We start from the raw sequence: 18,461 nt of genomic DNA on the forward strand, positions 1-18,461 counted from the left end.
GATCTGGGTTACCAAAATTCACATATCAGCAGAGGGATGCACTAACCCTTTGGTGTCAACCAGTAGATACCCATGAGTTCTTTGAACAGGAATCTTTCCTGATTTTGTTTAGACATCAGCCTTGCTTGGGTTTATGTGGAGGAACTAAATCAAGAACCTTTGACATGTAATACACAAGTTCTGTCCTGAAAATAGCCTTTCATTTCATCTGACAAAGCTTGGAGCAATTCTGCAGAATGTAGCAATAGTTTGTGGGGAATGGCTTTGGCAGTGAGCTGGAAGAAAAGGCTATTCTTGCCCAGAATCTTGCTATCTGGCCTCTCACTTTATTAATGTAACATAGTACAGTGTTTGCACTGCTTGAATATTATAGCAATAGTACTTAGACTTATATATCACTTCACAATGCTTTACAGCCCCCTCTAAGTGATTTACAGAGTCAGCCTATTGCCCCCAACAATCTGGGTCCTCATTTTACCAACTTCAGAAGGATGGAAGGCTGAATCAACCTTCAGCTGGTGAGGATCAAACTGCCAATTGGCAGCCAGCAGTCAGTAGAAGTGGCCTGCTGTACTGCATTCTAACCACTGCACCACCATGGCTCTTATTATATACCACCAATACCCCTGAAAATATATATAGTATTCCTCGACTTAAGACAGATCACTTAGTGACTATTCAAAATTACAATGAACCTCCCCAAAAGTACATACAACCTGGATTCAAAGTTTTGATAGATGCTGCCCATAGTCACATGGTTGCATTTTGGATGCCACATTTATGGCCATTTGCAGCCTTCCTTATCAATCCACCGCACTTTACCAACATTTATTTCCAATTTCAGACAAAAAAACACAGCTAGTTATGGTTGTAAGTCAAGGGCTACCAATATTCCTGGTTCTTCAGATTTTATGAATAGTTGTTCATGTGATGATAGTGATGATGATGATGATCTTCATCATCTGTTAGAGTATATAACAGGTCTACTGCTCCCTTTATTTCTGATCATCCAGGAAACCTGAGCAAGTTAAGTAGGTTTAAATCAGTATGTTATGTCTATTCTCTCACTTTCCTCGCAATTGATGAAGCTGGGCTTTTGACAATCTATTTTGACCAGCTTTATCAAAAAATTATTTAAATCCTAAAACAATATTTGATATCAACCATGGATTAAGTCAGGGTTTTTCAAACTGTATCACAAGCAACTTAGAAGTTGGGTGAGAATTTTTCATTTGCTTCTCACATTGTGTTTTTTAACACAATTGAAATAGCTCTAATCCCTAATTTCTGCAGCAAGTGACATCTATTGATTAGGGTTCAAGCCAGTGGTGAAATGTAAAAATTATTTCTACCGGTTCTGTGGGCGTGGCTTGGTGGGGGGGAGTGTAATATGGCTGAGTGGGCGTGGCCAACTTTCTTTTCTTTTTTTTTCTTTTAAAACCATTTTTTCTACAACCTCTTCGGCTGAAGAGGTTGTAAAAAAAATGCTTTTAAAGCCTCTGATGATCCCAGCTGACTTGCCTGATTGGCAGAGGCTTTTTTTCCTTTTAAAAACATTTTTTCTATAACCTCTTCGGCCGAAGAGGTTGTAGAAAAAATGCTATTAAAAGCCTCTGATGATCCCAGCTGAGCCACGTGATCATCAGAGGCTTTTTTTAAACTTTTAAAAGCATTTTTTCGACCAAAGAGGTTGTAGAAAAAATGCTTTTAAAAATTAAAAGAAGCCTCTGATGATTGCGCAGCTCAGCTGAGCAATGGGAGGGACAGGGATTTTCGCTACCGGTTCATCGAACCACCCACCTCCATCGCTACCAGATCAGGTGATCCGGTCTGAACCAGGAGCATTTCACCCCTGGTTCAAACTAATTGAATATTGGTAATCCATTGACACCAATTATTATGAATTAGACCCAGCCATTCTTGGAAATATTATTTTGCCTCTGCCATTTCTGCCAGCAATTGTGACTGTGTGCCAAAATATATCCATATTGACTAGAGAGTTTATAGAAGTGTATATTTTAATGAAGCTCAGTGTCCTATTCTTTCTATTTTATAAATTCTATAATTGTTTTATTTAATATATAGTTTCAAATTTAATTATTACACTCTAGAACAAAGGTGTCAAACTCAAGGCCCATTGGCCAGATTTGGTGCAGATTCAGTGCCCCCAACCCGAGTGATGTTGAGCTGGCCATGCCCACCCTGGCCATATCCACTCCACCCTCCCCCCGCCCCGAGTTCAAACACAGTCCTGGTGCAGCCCTCAATGAAATTGAGTTTGACGCCCCTGATCTTAGTCTTTGCCCAATTCTAACACTGTGATAAAATACAGGTAGTCCTTGACTTACAACCATAATTGAGTGCAGAATTACTGTCATAAGTCATGCTGGTCATTAAGTAGGGTATATATGTCTATTCCTGATTTTATGACCTTTTCTGCAGTGGTCATTGAGCAAATGCCAGAGTTGTACAGAAAAAATCACGGTCATTAAGCAAACATCGTAATCATTAAGCAAATCCATTGTCTGCAATGGGCATTTTCTCCCGGAAACAGAAATAAACCCTGGTTTCCAGCAAAAAAAACATTGTAAATTGCAGTCACATGACCACAGGATACTGCAAACAGCTTAAATGTGATTCAGTTGCTGAGTGCCCCAAATGCAATCCTGGGTCTGCAATCCTGTTCCCAGCCGTTGGATCTTTGAATTCAAGTCATACGAAGCCCCGAGGAGGTCCATTGTAACTTGGAATGAAGCTAAGTGACTGGTCATAAGTAGAGAGTAATCATTTGGGATAGGGAGAGAAGCGTCACAGAACTTCAGTGTTTGAAAACTCCTGGACTAAATGCAATAAACAAATTCCTGCTTAATATAGATTAAATGAAAACCACTTTGGTGTAGTGTCTAGAAAAGGGGAGACATGATTTGTAGTCCCGCCTTAGGCACAAAGCCAGCTGGGTGACCTTAAGTAGTCGTTTCTCTCAGTCCTGGGAAGCAAGCAAGGGCAACCCACTTCTGAAAAATCTTGCCAAGTAAACTGCAGGGACTAATCCAGACAGTCACCAAGAATCAAGGCTGACTTGAAGGCATGTGCGCACACACACACAAACACCCACACACACCCACACAAGCCAAGAAGGTTAAAAGGGATATTTCTGGTCAGTGAAAAGACAAATCAAGGAACTGCTAAGTAAAATAATTGCAATTTACCCTGTTTGGCTTTCGTAGTAATATGTAAGAGATTTGGTCTCTTTACAATAAAGCCATTTGTTTTTTTACAAATAGCTTTCCGTAAGAGAGTCTACCCAGGAAGTCAGAGGATGAAAAATGTGCCGTACAGGTAGTGCAAATAGCCCGAGTTGTGAAACACTGGGCTAAATAATTGAAAAGAACAGGTTTTTATACAAAAGTGGTTACATATTTTGCTTTATATTTCTCTCTGTAGAAAGGCAGGAAACTAGTTCTTTTTAAAAAATAAGATTTGGGAGAACCTGAGAATTATGGCTTATCTGGTGGTAGTATCTCCTTTATACCTCTTTATGTGTTGTGCTCAAAATCTGGTTCACCAAATCACTTTATAATAGTATTAGGATGCAAACAGTATATACTGGCCTACTGGCAAAGTACAGACACTTTGCTGAACAGCCCTGAACAAAATACTTTGGCCTACTACAGTACAAAACCAAGAAAAAGACACAGTATAAATTACATGACATTCAGATGTTTTAGATACACCCATCTGGATGACATCATCATCGTCGTTGTTATTATTATTGTTGTTGTTGTTATTGTTGTTATTATTGTTGTTGTTAGAATTATTCCCTTCCTACTAGATCAGAATGCTAACAATACTATCTCTGAGATATGGTCAATGAATACAAACAGTTGGTTTACTGGGCCACAGGTTCCTGACTGGTTCTTCTCCCTGTTGTCCCTCAGGAACAATTCAGCTCGCTATAAATGTTTTCTTAGAAAGGCATTTTAAGCAGTTCATTGGGGGAGGGGAGACTTTTACCACCACAAAAGATCTATATATCCGCCAGTGATTTTTTAAAAAAGGCATAAAAAGTGTTGCATGTATAGTTTGTGCATACCTTTGCAATTTTCTGTGGTCATTTTACTAACACATAGTTGACAGTCTTTTATCTATTTGATTTTAAATTATGTGTACAAGTTATATGCATGGAATAATTCTGTACCTTGAAACCAGGGGTGGGCTGCTGGGGGTTTGGGAGAACCTCTAGCTAAGATTCTGTGCAGTTTGGAGAACCCCCAAATCCCAGTCTTGACTGGCCCTGCCCACCCATCCTGCCCCTTATTATATATATCTTATACCAAGATCTATATAATTTTAATCTTAGAATCCATTCTGGTTCTACTAGCCACAAGTTTCTGCTGAACATTTATCCTGTGTGTGTGAATGTGTGTTTTACGGGATTTTTGTGCACCCTGGGCATGAGAAAATACTAAGCCAAAAGCAGGTCCTTCTCCCAAAGATAATCCTTTCACCTGGCTTACAGCAAATTGGGGCAGCCTTTCTTTCTGGAGAAAATTGTTTTTCCTTAATCAGTTAGGTATCACCTGGTGGGCTGGTTTAATACATCCAGGGAATGGAGTCAAAGCCAAAAATGGTTGAGAGTGGCCAACTCACCACAGCTAACTCTCCACAGCAAACTTGCCATTGCCAACTTGCCATATCCAACTTGCCACCGGACAACTCATTGCAGGAAAAGAGTTACACATCAATAAATAAGAAATGGTGGAAATAGAATGATTAAAGAAAGGATGCAAAAGGAGAGACAAAATGAAATGTGAATGACAAAAAATAAAATATTTTTAAAATTATTTTAAATAATGAAATTGAATTGTTGAATTGTCCCATTGAGAGTTATCCCACGGTGTGTTAGCCATGGTGAGTTGTCCCACAGAGAGTTGGCCACCGCATGTTGGCCATGGCAAGTGGGTCAGATGAGTTAGCCACAGCGAGTTGTCCCATTCCGCTCATGGAAGCCTTGGCCCCTAAAAAATTTTTTTATATGCAAGGCTTACTCCCAGGCCTCCCTGATGCATGCATCTCCAGATCAGAATTGGGACTTCTAAGGTCTCCTGAATGTGAAGAGAGCAAGTGGGGGGAGGAGAGGAAAGCACATCTGTTTATTGACAATAAACAGCCTTTGGTTTGAAGTTATCGACATATACAGATATTTCATTGGAGAAACAACTCATAGAATATAGGGAGAGTTTTAATAACTTGAGAAGGTAATACTATAAGGTCCTAAAAATCTTAAAGCATAATAAAATATGGCAGTATTGATATAGTTAAATATTTAATCAGACTGTAGGAGCACAAGAGCCATGCCTTCTAATGGTAAATATTGTATCTTGCCCCTCATCAAATGCATGATATTCACACACACACACACACACACACACACACACACACACACACACAAAAGCCAAAAAGCATCTTCATAGTGATCTTATAACATTAAGACCATGACTCATAGAGGAAACTCATATTTGGCTAATGAATGAATATAAATAATTAAATAGTTGGTTTTAGGTGCCATCTTCTCCTGAACTTTGCCTTCTCTTCTCCATCTCTAAAAAAATTAGACCAAAGACAAATCAGCATAATTCAGAAAAAAAATTTAAAATAACCAGGTTGCTATCAGGATAACTGATCTGAGACTAATTACAGTTAACAATTCATACTTCCTGTTGAATCCATGAAGTAGCTTGATAGTTTTGAAAGATATTCAAAGTGAATTAACACTAAGTTATAGATACTTCACTTGGGAATTGAGATATGCTTTGCTAACAGGGCCAGTGGGATAGATTGAAAGTTCAGATTTCAGCATTCAGTTCAGCTGTGAACTTATCAGATCCCTTTGAGCAATCTACTGTATGTCACTCAATTTCCTTGGTAGGATAAAACAGGATGCAAATGCCCACACATCAAAAGTCTTGGACGCTCAGAATTTTTTATCACTGGCAGCACCTAAAACAATGTTCTATATTTCCTATTTTGAATGTGAGGGTCCTTTTGGGATAGTTTTCAATGCAATGAACCCATGAAGTAGTCTGAAAAATTGGTGGTTCAAATTAGCTCTGAAAATTGATTGCTTTACAGGATTAATAAATAAATAAAATACAATAAAATAATGTGATTAATGCATATGGATATGTGTGTTTATGTATCGGTATGTATATATTTAGCAATAGCAATCGTTCTTAGGCTTATATACCACTTCATAGTGCTTTACAGCCCTCTGCAAGCAGTTTACAGAGTCAGCATATTGTCCAACACAATCTGGGTCCTCATTTTACCAACCTCAGAAGGATGGAGGGCCGAGTCAATCTTGAGTCAGTCAAAACCAAACTCCTGGCTATGGGCAGAGTTAGCCTGCAATATTGCATTTTAACCATTTTGCCACATACATTTAGACTGTCTATAAGCAACTTTTCAAGCAAAAATCAACAGTAAGAATATAGAACATACAGGTCTCCCCTCCCCCCAAAATAGGTACATAATAGATTAAAAAATCCAACAGGATCTCAGCACCCCAACCTTTCCCAAGGCCTGGGAGTACAGCCAGGTTTTCAGTGAATTTTTTGAACTTAATCAGGATGATGCCATATGGACCACTGCTGGATACTGTTCCAAGCCCTGATAGATGAGATTACTTTGGGTTATTGTGTTAGATCATATTTGTCCCTTGGAACATACGTATAAAATTACTATCAGATCTATTTTTAAAATAAGCATGCCATGCATAGATGAACACCATAAAACAAAGAAGTTATCTTTGAGGGTAAAGATAGTGTTTCTCCCCCAACACTTTAGATAAAATAATATCTGTGCGAGAACCCACAATTAAATCTCTAAGTCAGCTGTTCCAATCTAGCAGCCTACAATTCAATGATTTCAGCTAATGGTGGTTTGGCTGTAGAATATAGACATTATAGTCTAATATCAGAAAGCACGGGACAGCAGAAGGCTGTTCTTGATGAATTTTAGCACATAAGTACCTGCACAATTTTAAGTAATCTTCTCTAAACTCATGTCCATCATAGAAACTGGGGCAACCTGGTTAGGAAAGACTCTTCTAAAGCAAACACTGCATTAACTTTTGCACGATATTTGATAATCTATATGGGTTGAAGCAGAATAATATTTATGCATGCAATTGTACCAATGGATCTTTGCTTATTTTGATCATTTTCTTAACTGTTGCATTTATGACTCAGTCAGGTCATTGCTGAATGAATAGCAAATGGCATAAGGAGAGAAGGTAAGGAAATAAATTGCACTGATGGACAATTCATAATAGCTAAGAAGAGGAAAAAGGTTAGTCTAACAACAAAATAATATTTCCAGTCCTGAAAACACAACCATGCTAAGATATATGAGAAGATACTCAAGTAACTAGAAGAGAGTCTTCCAGAATATATAGTAATATACTATAAGTATTGATTCTCTGTATTGATTTGATTAATATTTGAATTATTAATTCATATGGCACTAACACCATAAAATTGCAAGATCATTATCAAATATAATATAATATATCATTTTGGTGGCATCAAAAATCAGACATTATACTTTTGTATTTATCTGACAAAAAAAGAATGGGAAGAAACTGAAGCTTCCTAATCTGAGTAGCATTTGAGGCTGACATTTGATCCAAGACTAGTGAAACTGATCTGAGGATTCAGTAACCCTTCTTTAGAACTCAAGTCTGATCTAAAATTTTAAATAAGCTGTGTGGACTACAAAACGTAACCAGTTTTTCTCTCAAGATGATAATGACGATATATTTTCATCTCGAATGCTTGACACTGAGGTCTTTAAGAGTCCAGGATTATGTAGACATGTGGGATCCTTTTGTACACATCATTAGATGGCTATTAGTTTAAGATCTATTTTACTGGTATGCAACCATTGCCAGTAAGTAGAACATTCTAGATTTTACTTTTATTGTGCTACTTGATTGTAGGCTGAGCTACTAAAAATATACAGACCATTAGAAGGTAAAACATTTGCATTCGTTCCACCAGTATGGATGGTTAGTTGTAGGAAATGTCGGTATTCACAATGGTAGTGGTCACTCCCCAAAATTATATAGGGCTTTTTATATTGTGAGACCAGTATGTACATAAAAACTCATGCTATATTTTTGTGATATTAGCAAATCCACTACGATCAAGTCTCCATTTTCAGTGGCAACTGTGTTCAAGCGAGGAAGTTTTGATCAGAAAAAAAGGTGGATCTTTCTCTTTCCTTTTGCAAAACCTGCCCAGCTCTTAGCAGCCCAATACAGGCCAGTAATAATTGGCACCTTTGCAAAATAAAAACCAATCTTTTGTGGAAATTGCATTAGATGCTGACTCTATTGCTAATCTTAGAAATAAGGACATACTTAACAGTGGACTTTAGATATGTTCTTAGGTGGAATATTTGGCTTTATAACTGAATATTGAACAAAAATATTATTGTTTTAAGTGGCATGAAGCACTAGCAATTGTAGTAACATGTCAAAATTGATAGCCATCAATCATATCATAGTTTCCCTCATCCTCCTTGTAGACTGGAAAGGACTCTATTAGTTTGGGTAGCATGGTTCTATATGTTAAATGAACCTTGACAATTAGTGTGCCATGCAAATACAGCCCCCGTTAGCGACAAATATAACAACCATAAATAGGAAGTTAGCACAGTTGACTATTCATTTTTTGCCTAATAAGTAATTTACTTGAGAAAGAACCTGAGTCATGTGCATCAAATCCCAAATGCTACTGTAAACACAGTGAAAAGAAGCACAGCCTTTTTGCTTTACAACAACTGATTCCCTTTTATGAATTTTGGAAGTCCTGATCTGATGATGATTAATTTGTTCCTAAGAGTTATCTCTTCAATAATATTCTCCAACAAGCACTCACTTTTCCTCTGGGGTTCAAAACTGGACCTACAGACAGCAAGATCTGCCTGCAACCAGCTGTTATGGCCAGCAGAGGTCAACATGGTCTCCTTTAAAGGCAACTCAGCCAATATTCCCTGCAGCTTTTTAGCTGGTGGCATCAGCCATAGAGTGAGCAAGACAAAAGGAGTGATGAGTCAAAGCCAATATCATGCCTTTCAGTCTGCTGAGGCTCAACCACAGGCCTCTTGAGGTACAGGAAGAGACTCTTTTTTTATGGCAGTGACCTGGTTATGGAATGCTCTTTCTTCAGAACCACCCTGAGCAATAATACCATTTCAAAACAAAGGAAGTCCAGTTGCCTCTTGAAAAAGCACCTCTGATACAACCATGAACTGGATGACTGAGAATCTCCATAGACATTTACCATTTCAATAGCATTCAATCCAAAGTCTTTCCATCTTTCTTTACTTCTTTCATATAGTGGAGATCGTCTCCTGTGACTCAGCAAGTAAAAAACTTGGTAATCAGTTATTTGCTTGGCACAGAATTCTCCAAATATTGCTCCTCACCCATTCATTAATAGCAATTTTTGTTGCTGAATTCATTAATTAACTCATGATAGAATAAAATGAGAATTGTAATATAAAATGTGTTAGCCAGAATAGGGATGAACATTCTATTCTTCCTCTATAAATGTGACATTTTATGATAATGAGTCACTGTGCATTAGAGAAAGCGAAGGCCTTTTTGTTTATTTTTAAACAGTTTCTGTTTAACATTCTGTTAGCTCTGTTACTATGACAACCAAAAATGATTTTGTAAAAAAGTAAATGAATCTGTTTAAACTAAGGTTTATTTCTTCACAATCAATTCTTAGCATGCTTTTAAATGATTATTAATATCTTAATATTAATTAATGGAACATTAGTGGAAATTGCTTTCTTTAATGCTTGATCGGCCTTTCCATGTTTAAGTACTAGACATACAAGCAGGGGTGGGCTGCTGGGGGTTCACAGGGATTCGAGAGAACCTCTAGCTAAGATTCTATGCAGTTCGGAGAACCCTCAAATCCCACTCCTGGCTGGCCCCACCCACCCCACCCCTCCCCTCCCAGGAGCCCCATGCAGCCCATTTTGGATGCAGGTAAGTGCAGGAGGCTCTGGGAGGGCGGAAAATGGGCCTACCTGAAGTTCGGCCTCCGGACCCTGGGGAGGCCATTTTCGCCTTTCTGGAGGCTCGAGGAAATCCTCTGGAGCCTGGGGAGGGCAAAAAGCCCCCCCCCCCCCCGTGGTGCAGGAGGTCAGCTAGGCCACAACCACCATGGTCACAGCCACCCCACAACCGGGCAGAGAACCCTTTGCTAAAATTTTTGAAGCCTACCCCTGCATACAAGCTATTAATTGATAGCTTCTGGAAATTTTCAAGACAGAGAAAAGCAATGTAAGTAAATTGTTAAAAAGGAAATGTTCTGCTTCTAGTACCTATCCCTGATTTCTTTCTGGCAAAATATTTGGAGCCATAAGAATACCAAATCCCATGTGGCAGAATCTGCAAGAGAAGTGTGACAAGTAGTCGAGTGGACTTATCTTATTTTGAAATACAATATTTATACTGAAAGACACTCTGCCTAGAAAATTAGACTTGATAATCTTTGTTATTGCTTTGTTTATCTTTGAACTCTTACTTTAAATGATACATGTCAGTTCCAAACGTTTGCATGACATATGTCAGATTTGGGAAATGAAGAATTTCAGACTCCTAATGATGAACTTGAAAATCATCAAAAGTGTGTTTAGTTTTCATGGAAAGGATTGAAGTTTGGAGGTTCAGTAATTCTCAATGAATCCTCATCAGAGTTTTTTAAAAAAATAAGTAGAAGACTTGGTTAGAAAAACTAATAATTAGTTTTTAAAGAGTCTGTGCCTGTTTAAAAGTTTAATTTTTCACATTCTTTGGGATTAGGAAGATAGATCTCTCAATCAGCTAACATATTCCTCCCAGACCAATCTTGGAGAATTCAAAGCTTGAGGGATGCTGCAGATACAGTTCCTACCTGTCACCAAATTGTTCTTGGAGTGTCATGATGCTCTTGGTTTGATTTGGGTTTCTTTGTCAAGAACCCTTGGAGTTCTTTGTGGAACTCCAAAGCTTGCCCAATTGAAAGCATACCCCTTAGGTTTGCTTACCTAGGTCTAGAATGATCTATTTTGAAATTGGAAATGATTACTCAATTTGCATCTTTGATTTTATAGATAACATAAACACCATTAATGGTATTTATAGCCTGATCCTAGGAAAAATATGGAGCTTTAATTTAAGTCCATTAAGCCAGTTCTTGCATTGCTTGGGGATACATATAAAGAATCCCATACATATAAAGAATATAGGCATATTCATATTACATGGTAAGCCATGCTATAGTTTCCTAGTTAATGCCAGGCATTATGTATGTATTTAGAGACACCTGAGTAAGAAAGGATTAAAATGCAGGCATCTAAATGCAACATATAACCAAAGTTAGCTCTATGTTTATCACTGATACAGGAGCTTGGCATTATGTCTGAATAGGGATGCGTATTTAGTCAACTATTTACCCCCCACACATCTATTCAGATACAGGAATGGGATGTAGGAATGATGAAGCAAAATGCTGTTCCTGTTTTGTCTAGTCCTTGTAAATATATGGGAAGTTTGTTTTTGAAATAAAAGGGCTTAGAGTGAGGATTAGATTTCTGTTACTTTACACATGGTGCTTCTAATATGGCCTAATACACTAGGAACCAATTGTTTTCTCATGTTGCTTTTCTAATCCAGCAAGCCATTGCAAAGATTAGATCTATCACCTGTAAACTTCTCACCTATGATTAAAATTAAGCTGTGAATCAATAAAATGCATCCATCTGTAATATGTTTTCAACAAAACCTCATTTGACATGATTTTTTACCATACTTGGACAAACTTTTGAAGACTAAGGTTTGCTTTGGGAGTAAATACCAACTCTTGTCACTCCATGCCACTTGACTGATAATATAAGCATGCAGTACTCCTATTGTGTTCAAATTTAGCCCAGAAATTCAACTTCATGTTTCTAAAGAGCAGGCCTGAGAACCTACTGGGTTTTGTCCCAGATCTCCAACCACAATGACCAGCCTTTAGATTAGTCCACCAAGAAACCTCCTGTGCTTTCTACAGGTACGATCTTGTTGTCCCCTGGCATTCTGTTTCCCATTTGGGAATGAGGGTGAGAGGGAAGGCAATGAGACTTGGGGAAGTCTTTATAAGGCCCTATACACATAGCTCAAGCCCATTTTAGGCAGGACCAACAGACCTTTGGTATGGGGAAGAGTAGGAGCAATAAGGAAATGGGTATCCACTATCAAATTGTTCCTTCTCCATGTTCTTTCTAAACATGGTTCCCCATATTCATTCCTTTAAATGCACTAGCCACAGTCTTCTAAGGCCGCAGAAAACTATTAAGTCACAGCTCTTTGGGCATCAAAGAGTGCTGTTATAGCCGTGGCCAATATTTCAGTTCTCCAGAATAAACATATCGAGTTCAAACTTGAGTAAAAATATTACTCTATTATCTCTCCAGTTCACTCAATAGTCCCTTAAATAAACAGGTAGACTACTTAAGATGTGTTCCACATTTATGTTGTGGAGTGATAAAATGCTGACAAGATTCCAGCCCTACGAAGCCGTGAACAGTGCCCTATCTTCTCTGCACTGTCCTAAAAATAGTCTATGCCAGAGGTCCATCAAGAAATGGATCCTTCCTTCTCTTTGCCCTAAGAAAGTTAAGAACTCTCCAAGGGGGAGTGGCTGCTCCAGTTTGGCACCCAATCCTGTCACTGATGTCACTGTCTTCAGTTCAATAAAAAGATCTAAGGACAGGGAGTAAGGACCACTCCCAGGGATTCAGACGCCTCGCGGCTAAGTCTGTCGGCCTTGCTGCTTCTGCTCCTGCTCTTCCTCTTCCCTTCCAGATTTCTCAGTCATGGTGGGTTTGCAAGAAAATTAAGTTCTGCTTAGCTAATGACTTAATGTAACATTATAATTTTCAACATTGTGCTAGTTGTAATAAAGCAGTCCAGAAACCAATTTAATGAGATTTTTAATGGGGCAATGCACAACAAAATCAGGCTGAAATGGATAGATGTGTAACATACAAATTGTGTGTAGATCACAGTTACATTTATGTATTGGGGTTATTTAGGAATTGATTCATTCATTAGCTTGCACATTTCCCACAACCTTATAGCAAGTTTATATTAATAACTCAATTTTATTAAAATTATTGTGCGTAGGAATCCCAGTGAACCATCATAGAAGCAAGTTATTTTGTATAGTGCTGAAAGAGCAGATAAATCTTTATCTAAAAGGTCCTGTGCATGTCTGCACAAAAGTAAATTTCATTTAATTAAATGGGACTTATTGCTACAAGTAAGTGTAAGTTTGTACTTCCGTAAAACTACTTTCATAGTTCTTTTGCTTAATGCTGCTACTTCTTACCTTGTGTTCACTAATGGAAAGCAGCAATTTATTTGATTTGTAATATGTATCATACTATATTGATATTACTTTTCCATGTTTCTCACTACATATAGAAAGATATAATACTGATCATTTTGTCATTAATAGAGTGCATCCTTGGTCTGCTACTTCTTGAATGTAGCCATTAGCTATAGGATATGTATAGTTTTTGTCTGTCAGTGCAATTTTTTCCAACAATACTAGTATTTTCCTTCTTTTTTCCTCTTTGTTGCCAAATGCAGTCTTTCAGTGCTGATCAAATTGCTGGTAAGTGGAACATTACCGAATATTATTGCAATTTAATATTGTGATAACAAATGTTGCATGCTCATTGGTTTATGAATGTATTATTTCATTAGCAGTTTACTAGCATCTCAGATATTGTAAGAAAAAAATGGCCTTTTCTTTGCATCTTGGAAAGATGTTTCGTGGAGCAGGCAGGATGCTATGAATTCCAAAAAGTATTTTGTTATATGATTGATTTTTTTCTAACAGATCGAATTCTCCAAGGATCAACAGGATGGTGAGTTCTCAGGAAAAATGCATAAACACAGGCAGAGATGTTTTCACATAAAGTACTATTAGAAAGTGTGCATTGGTATAAATAGGGATATTTTATTGATTTGGATTCAGTTACATACATGTAAAAGGATTCCAAGTACTTTCTTAACATATTTAAGTTTTGCTATTCAATCCCTGAAAGCAAAGCTCACCAAACCTCTGGTACTTGACTCTCCTCATAGTTATTCCCAAAATGAGACAGTGGAGGGAATAAAGTTTAAAGTCATCAAAGCCAAGAAAGGCAAACATTTTTTCTAACATGTTATCTACTAAATATATGAAAAATGTACTATACATAATTTCTTACTTGTGAATATTTAGAAGAGAACAATGTGTATTATTGGAGAAAAAGTATAGCCTCCCTCCATCTAATTTTTAAGATATAACATGAAATTTCATAAATAAGGACTGGTTTAGAGTGCTTTTTTCATTCATGTAGCAGAACTGTTGCATAGTTTCCTAATTCTGGTAGTTTTTTTTCTCAAAATAAGAATTTTGTTCTGTTTTATGAAACATTTGCTTTAAAGCTTAATTTTAAGCTTTAGAGCACTAGCTTTAGACCAGATTTATTTCAATTCAGGCATATAATATTCAGTCAAAAGCAAAACATCTTGTTTACCATTAATGATGGCATCCTAAGAGTTTTTGCCCAAACAGGTACCCTTTCAATGTAATATTGCAACGTTACTCTTTCATCAAATGTACCTTTGTAGAAATACTTTGCCAAATAAATTGTGTTGACAAACATAATACTAATAATAATAATAATAATAATAATAATAATAATAATAATAATAATAATGTTTTCCAGCTTTCAATTTAACAGCAACAGGCAACATATATAGATTAATTACTAATTTCTGTATATTATGTATGAAGTCACGTTGCGGTAGTAAAATTAATGATTTACCTTTATTTTACCTTAATATGCCTTTATTACAATTCATATACACATATGCATTTGCTTCATGTGTAAATTGATGGAAAATCTATACTGCTACGAAGTATACTCAGTTTAAAATCTTTCTTTTTACTTTATTAGCATGAATTTACTAGACCAATTTGTTTTAACTTTTAAGTCAATATCAAGTGAAGTATGATGAATTAGAAGGATTTTTAGGAGCATAAATTAGTAAGTGAGCATTCATAATATATTACTATCCCTATTCAGATTACAGTAATATACATGATCGATTGCCATTTTTGTAATCAATGTCTTACTTTAAGAAAATTATATATTAAAAAAAGTGGAGAAACGCTATTTACTTCTAGATCAGTTTTGTTTTTATTGCTGAAAGTTTAGAATTTAGTTCTGTTTCTAAAAACGACATTAATTCTGTCTCCTGTAAAAGCAATATTTTAACTTCATGGAGACTAAGCTTCATGGAGAGTAAATGGAGAATAACTTCTGCTGCAATATCTTTGTGCAAAGCAGAGAAAAACATTGGATAAATATTTTATGAATGGCCACCTGTTTTGTCGTGATTATTATTCTGATAATCAAACTACAACAATAGTAAAAACATTTTAAAAGCTTAAGAATATGCTTAAACATCATTTATTCTGCCTGCTATACAGTAACTACCCACTATATGCACAATAGATAGGCTGGCTTGCAGACATTTTCAAGTTTATTACTCACTAGATATGTTTACTAGCTATTGTTAATAGCTAGTTATAGTGGTGTTTAATAGCTAGTTATAGTGGTGTTATAGTGGTGTTTATATTTGCTAGACAAAGAGATACTGGTGATTAGATTTTTCCAGTGATGGTAATGAGGGTTGTTCTGTTCTTGGTATCCAGCAAATAACTACTGTATAAACCTTGAAGTATGTAGCAGCTTTCCTTCTACATCTCTAAAAGGCCAACATTTTATAAGCTGTAAGAAGAGAGGATCTGGCAACAGGAGGCTTCATAGGTCCCACACATCAGATAGTGATGGGATTAATATCAAATATATTGAGTTACAGTCTAGGAGCCATATGTTCTATCTCAGCAATTTAGAAGAGGGCAAAGAAGCTCCTTTGCACAGTGTAATAAGAAGGGCTGGAGTGTAAACCCTAAAATAGGACAGCAGCATAAAGCAAAAGGAAAAATTAATGAGGACTGCATACTTGATCATATACTAATCCAACTGAATCAATATTAATCCTATATCTTTGTTTCACTGATTATTTCTATTTTTACAATCAATATTCAGTGTCTGGCATTTCCAGCTGGCAGTTGTATGACAAGCCATTAACTGTTTGAATAATTGAATGAGTTATCCCGCACCAGATAACTGGGAAGACTCTGCCCTTTTCATAGGTTATGAAATTCATGGGAGAAGCTGCTACAGACACATGTGTCTAGATGCCTGACCATGGCCACACCTATTTTTCTGGAATCCAGTTCAGAAGTTCTCGCCTTTAGAAAAAGGAAGTGGGAAAATGAGTAGTCTTCTAGGAATCAGGTGTCAGAGTGGATGTCCCAGCTCAAATGTGGCTTTGGCAATGCAGCTGCTCCACAAAGTTCTCACATCTCTAACAGATAACATCCAATTGGAAAACAAACAGTATTTAGATTTGTGAATGATAAGGATATACTCATATCTCATTTTCTTTTGTCTCTATTGTATCAATAATCCTCTCCTTCCTTCCTTCCTTCCTTCCTTCCTTCCTTCCTTCCTTCCTTCCTTCCTTCCTTCCTGAAGACACATGCGATTTAGAAAGTGTTTTAATATACTATTTCTATTTAAATATATAATGAATATATGCACCATTGCAGTTGAAAATCATTGGCTGAGTCCACATAACATACTAATAGTAAACTTGGTTTGCAAGCCTTTAAATTCAATTGTGTGATCAGCAACTCTTGTCACATACTTCTACTGAGATTTGCCATTTACCATGTCATTCAGAATTGGAGCAGACACAAATGATTTTATATTTTAACATGGAAGCATTCTAATGTTTGACGACCATAGCAGGAATGGGAATTATATTCAGGTTTTACAGTGAATTTACAAAAATGTTAGCTAATTTGAAAAATAATGCATATGCAACAATGGCATAGTTAATACAGTATATTATTATTATTCCCAAAATTAAATACTGTACAGGTAGTCCTCGGCTTACAATCATTCATTTAGTGATTGTTTGAAGTTACAACCATACTAAAAAAGTGACATGACTGTTTATCATATGTATGACTATTTCAGCATCCCTATGGTCACATGATCAAAATTTGGCAACAGGCATGCATTTATGACTGTTGCAGTGTCCAAAGGTCATGTGATCACTTTTTGTGAACTTCTGACAAGCAAAGTCAATGAGGAAGCCAGGTTCACTTAACAACTGTGTTACTAATTTAACAACTGCAGTGATTCACTTAACAACTGTGACAACAAAGATCGTAAAGTGGGGCAAAACTCACTTAACAGCTGTCTTGCTTAGCAATAGAAGTTTTGGGCTCAACTGTGATCGTAAGTCGAGGACCAGCTGCACTCACTTTACTAATCTAGAAATGATCAAGCTGAACCTCAGGAAGTTTATCATTAAGATAAGTGAATTTAACACACAGTGATAGCTCAAATATAATAAGCCTGATAAAGTTATTGATGATAGTGACAGGAACTTAATGTGGAAATGACTCCTGGGTTACTCATAATTGTGTTCCGATCATGGATCATCTATGGATTTCGTTTTATTATATAGGAGATGTAAAAGACAGCATTTTAGATCTTTTTTTTAAAAATCAATACCCAAAGACTTGAACATAGAAACAATTCTTTATAAAGTGAATACTTCTCAGAAATATCCATGAATCAAATCCTGAGTGCTCTTTTTGACATTTTGTTTTAAAATTTAGCTTTCAATATTAATTACATGAGTAATGGTATTTAGCTGTGATGGGGAACCTAAGGTACGAGTGCCACAGGGGGCACGCAGCGCCCTCTCTGTGGGCATGCGATCCATCACCCCCGTTCAACTCTGCCATGCATGCGCGCGCACCTCCCGCCAACCAGCTGGTCATTGGGTCTCTGCCGCGCATGCGTGGGGGTGGGGTAAATTGGGGAGCGCATGTGCAGGGGTGGGGCACATGCGCATTGCATTTGAGGGGTTTGGGCGCATGTGCATGCATTGGGCACTCGGTCCAGAAAAGGTTAGCCATCGCTGGTATATAGCATTTCCATGCCGAGGCACAGTTTGCCACTGAGCTCAAAGCTTTATAGTTGCATCGGTCTAAAAATATCAGATACCCATTGATAAATATAATAAGTGCTTAATATAAGTAGTGCTTAATTAATTTAAGCAATTGAGGTTATATGTGGAATTACTTAAATATTACTTTATGACTTCAAAAAGATTCCAATCACAGAATTGTGTATAGAGAGCAGCAAGGAAAACGTTTACAGAAGGATTAATATAGATTACCATAGATATGCTATCTTTTAATGTTTTA

The 18,461-nt window shown here is 36.9% G+C and overlaps 1 protein-coding gene across 3 annotated transcripts in view; it reads left to right on the forward strand.

Annotated features, from left to right (window-relative positions):
• The window catches only part of MYL1 (myosin light chain 1), a 30,206-nt gene that overhangs the window by 3,826 nt on the left and 7,919 nt on the right, over positions 1-18,461 (forward strand). The window contains exons 1-2 of one of the 3 annotated variants that reach the window (XM_070933203.1): positions 12,824-12,924; positions 13,700-13,724. In XM_070933203.1, the coding sequence (XP_070789304.1) occupies positions 12,922-12,924; positions 13,700-13,724 (28 nt within the window). In that variant the 5' untranslated portion in view covers positions 12,824-12,921. Of the gene's footprint in view, positions 1-12,823; positions 12,925-13,693; positions 13,725-13,952; positions 13,981-18,461 lie in introns of those variants that run through there. The other 2 variants (XM_070933201.1, XM_070933202.1) reach the window with 2 other exon arrangements.

This window comes from Pituophis catenifer, unplaced genomic scaffold, assembly GCF_029215685.1.
Source record: "Pituophis catenifer annectens isolate HBS135680 unplaced genomic scaffold, rPitCat1.0.hap2 SCAF_1, whole genome shotgun sequence".
NCBI lineage: Eukaryota > Metazoa > Chordata > Lepidosauria > Squamata > Colubridae > Pituophis > Pituophis catenifer.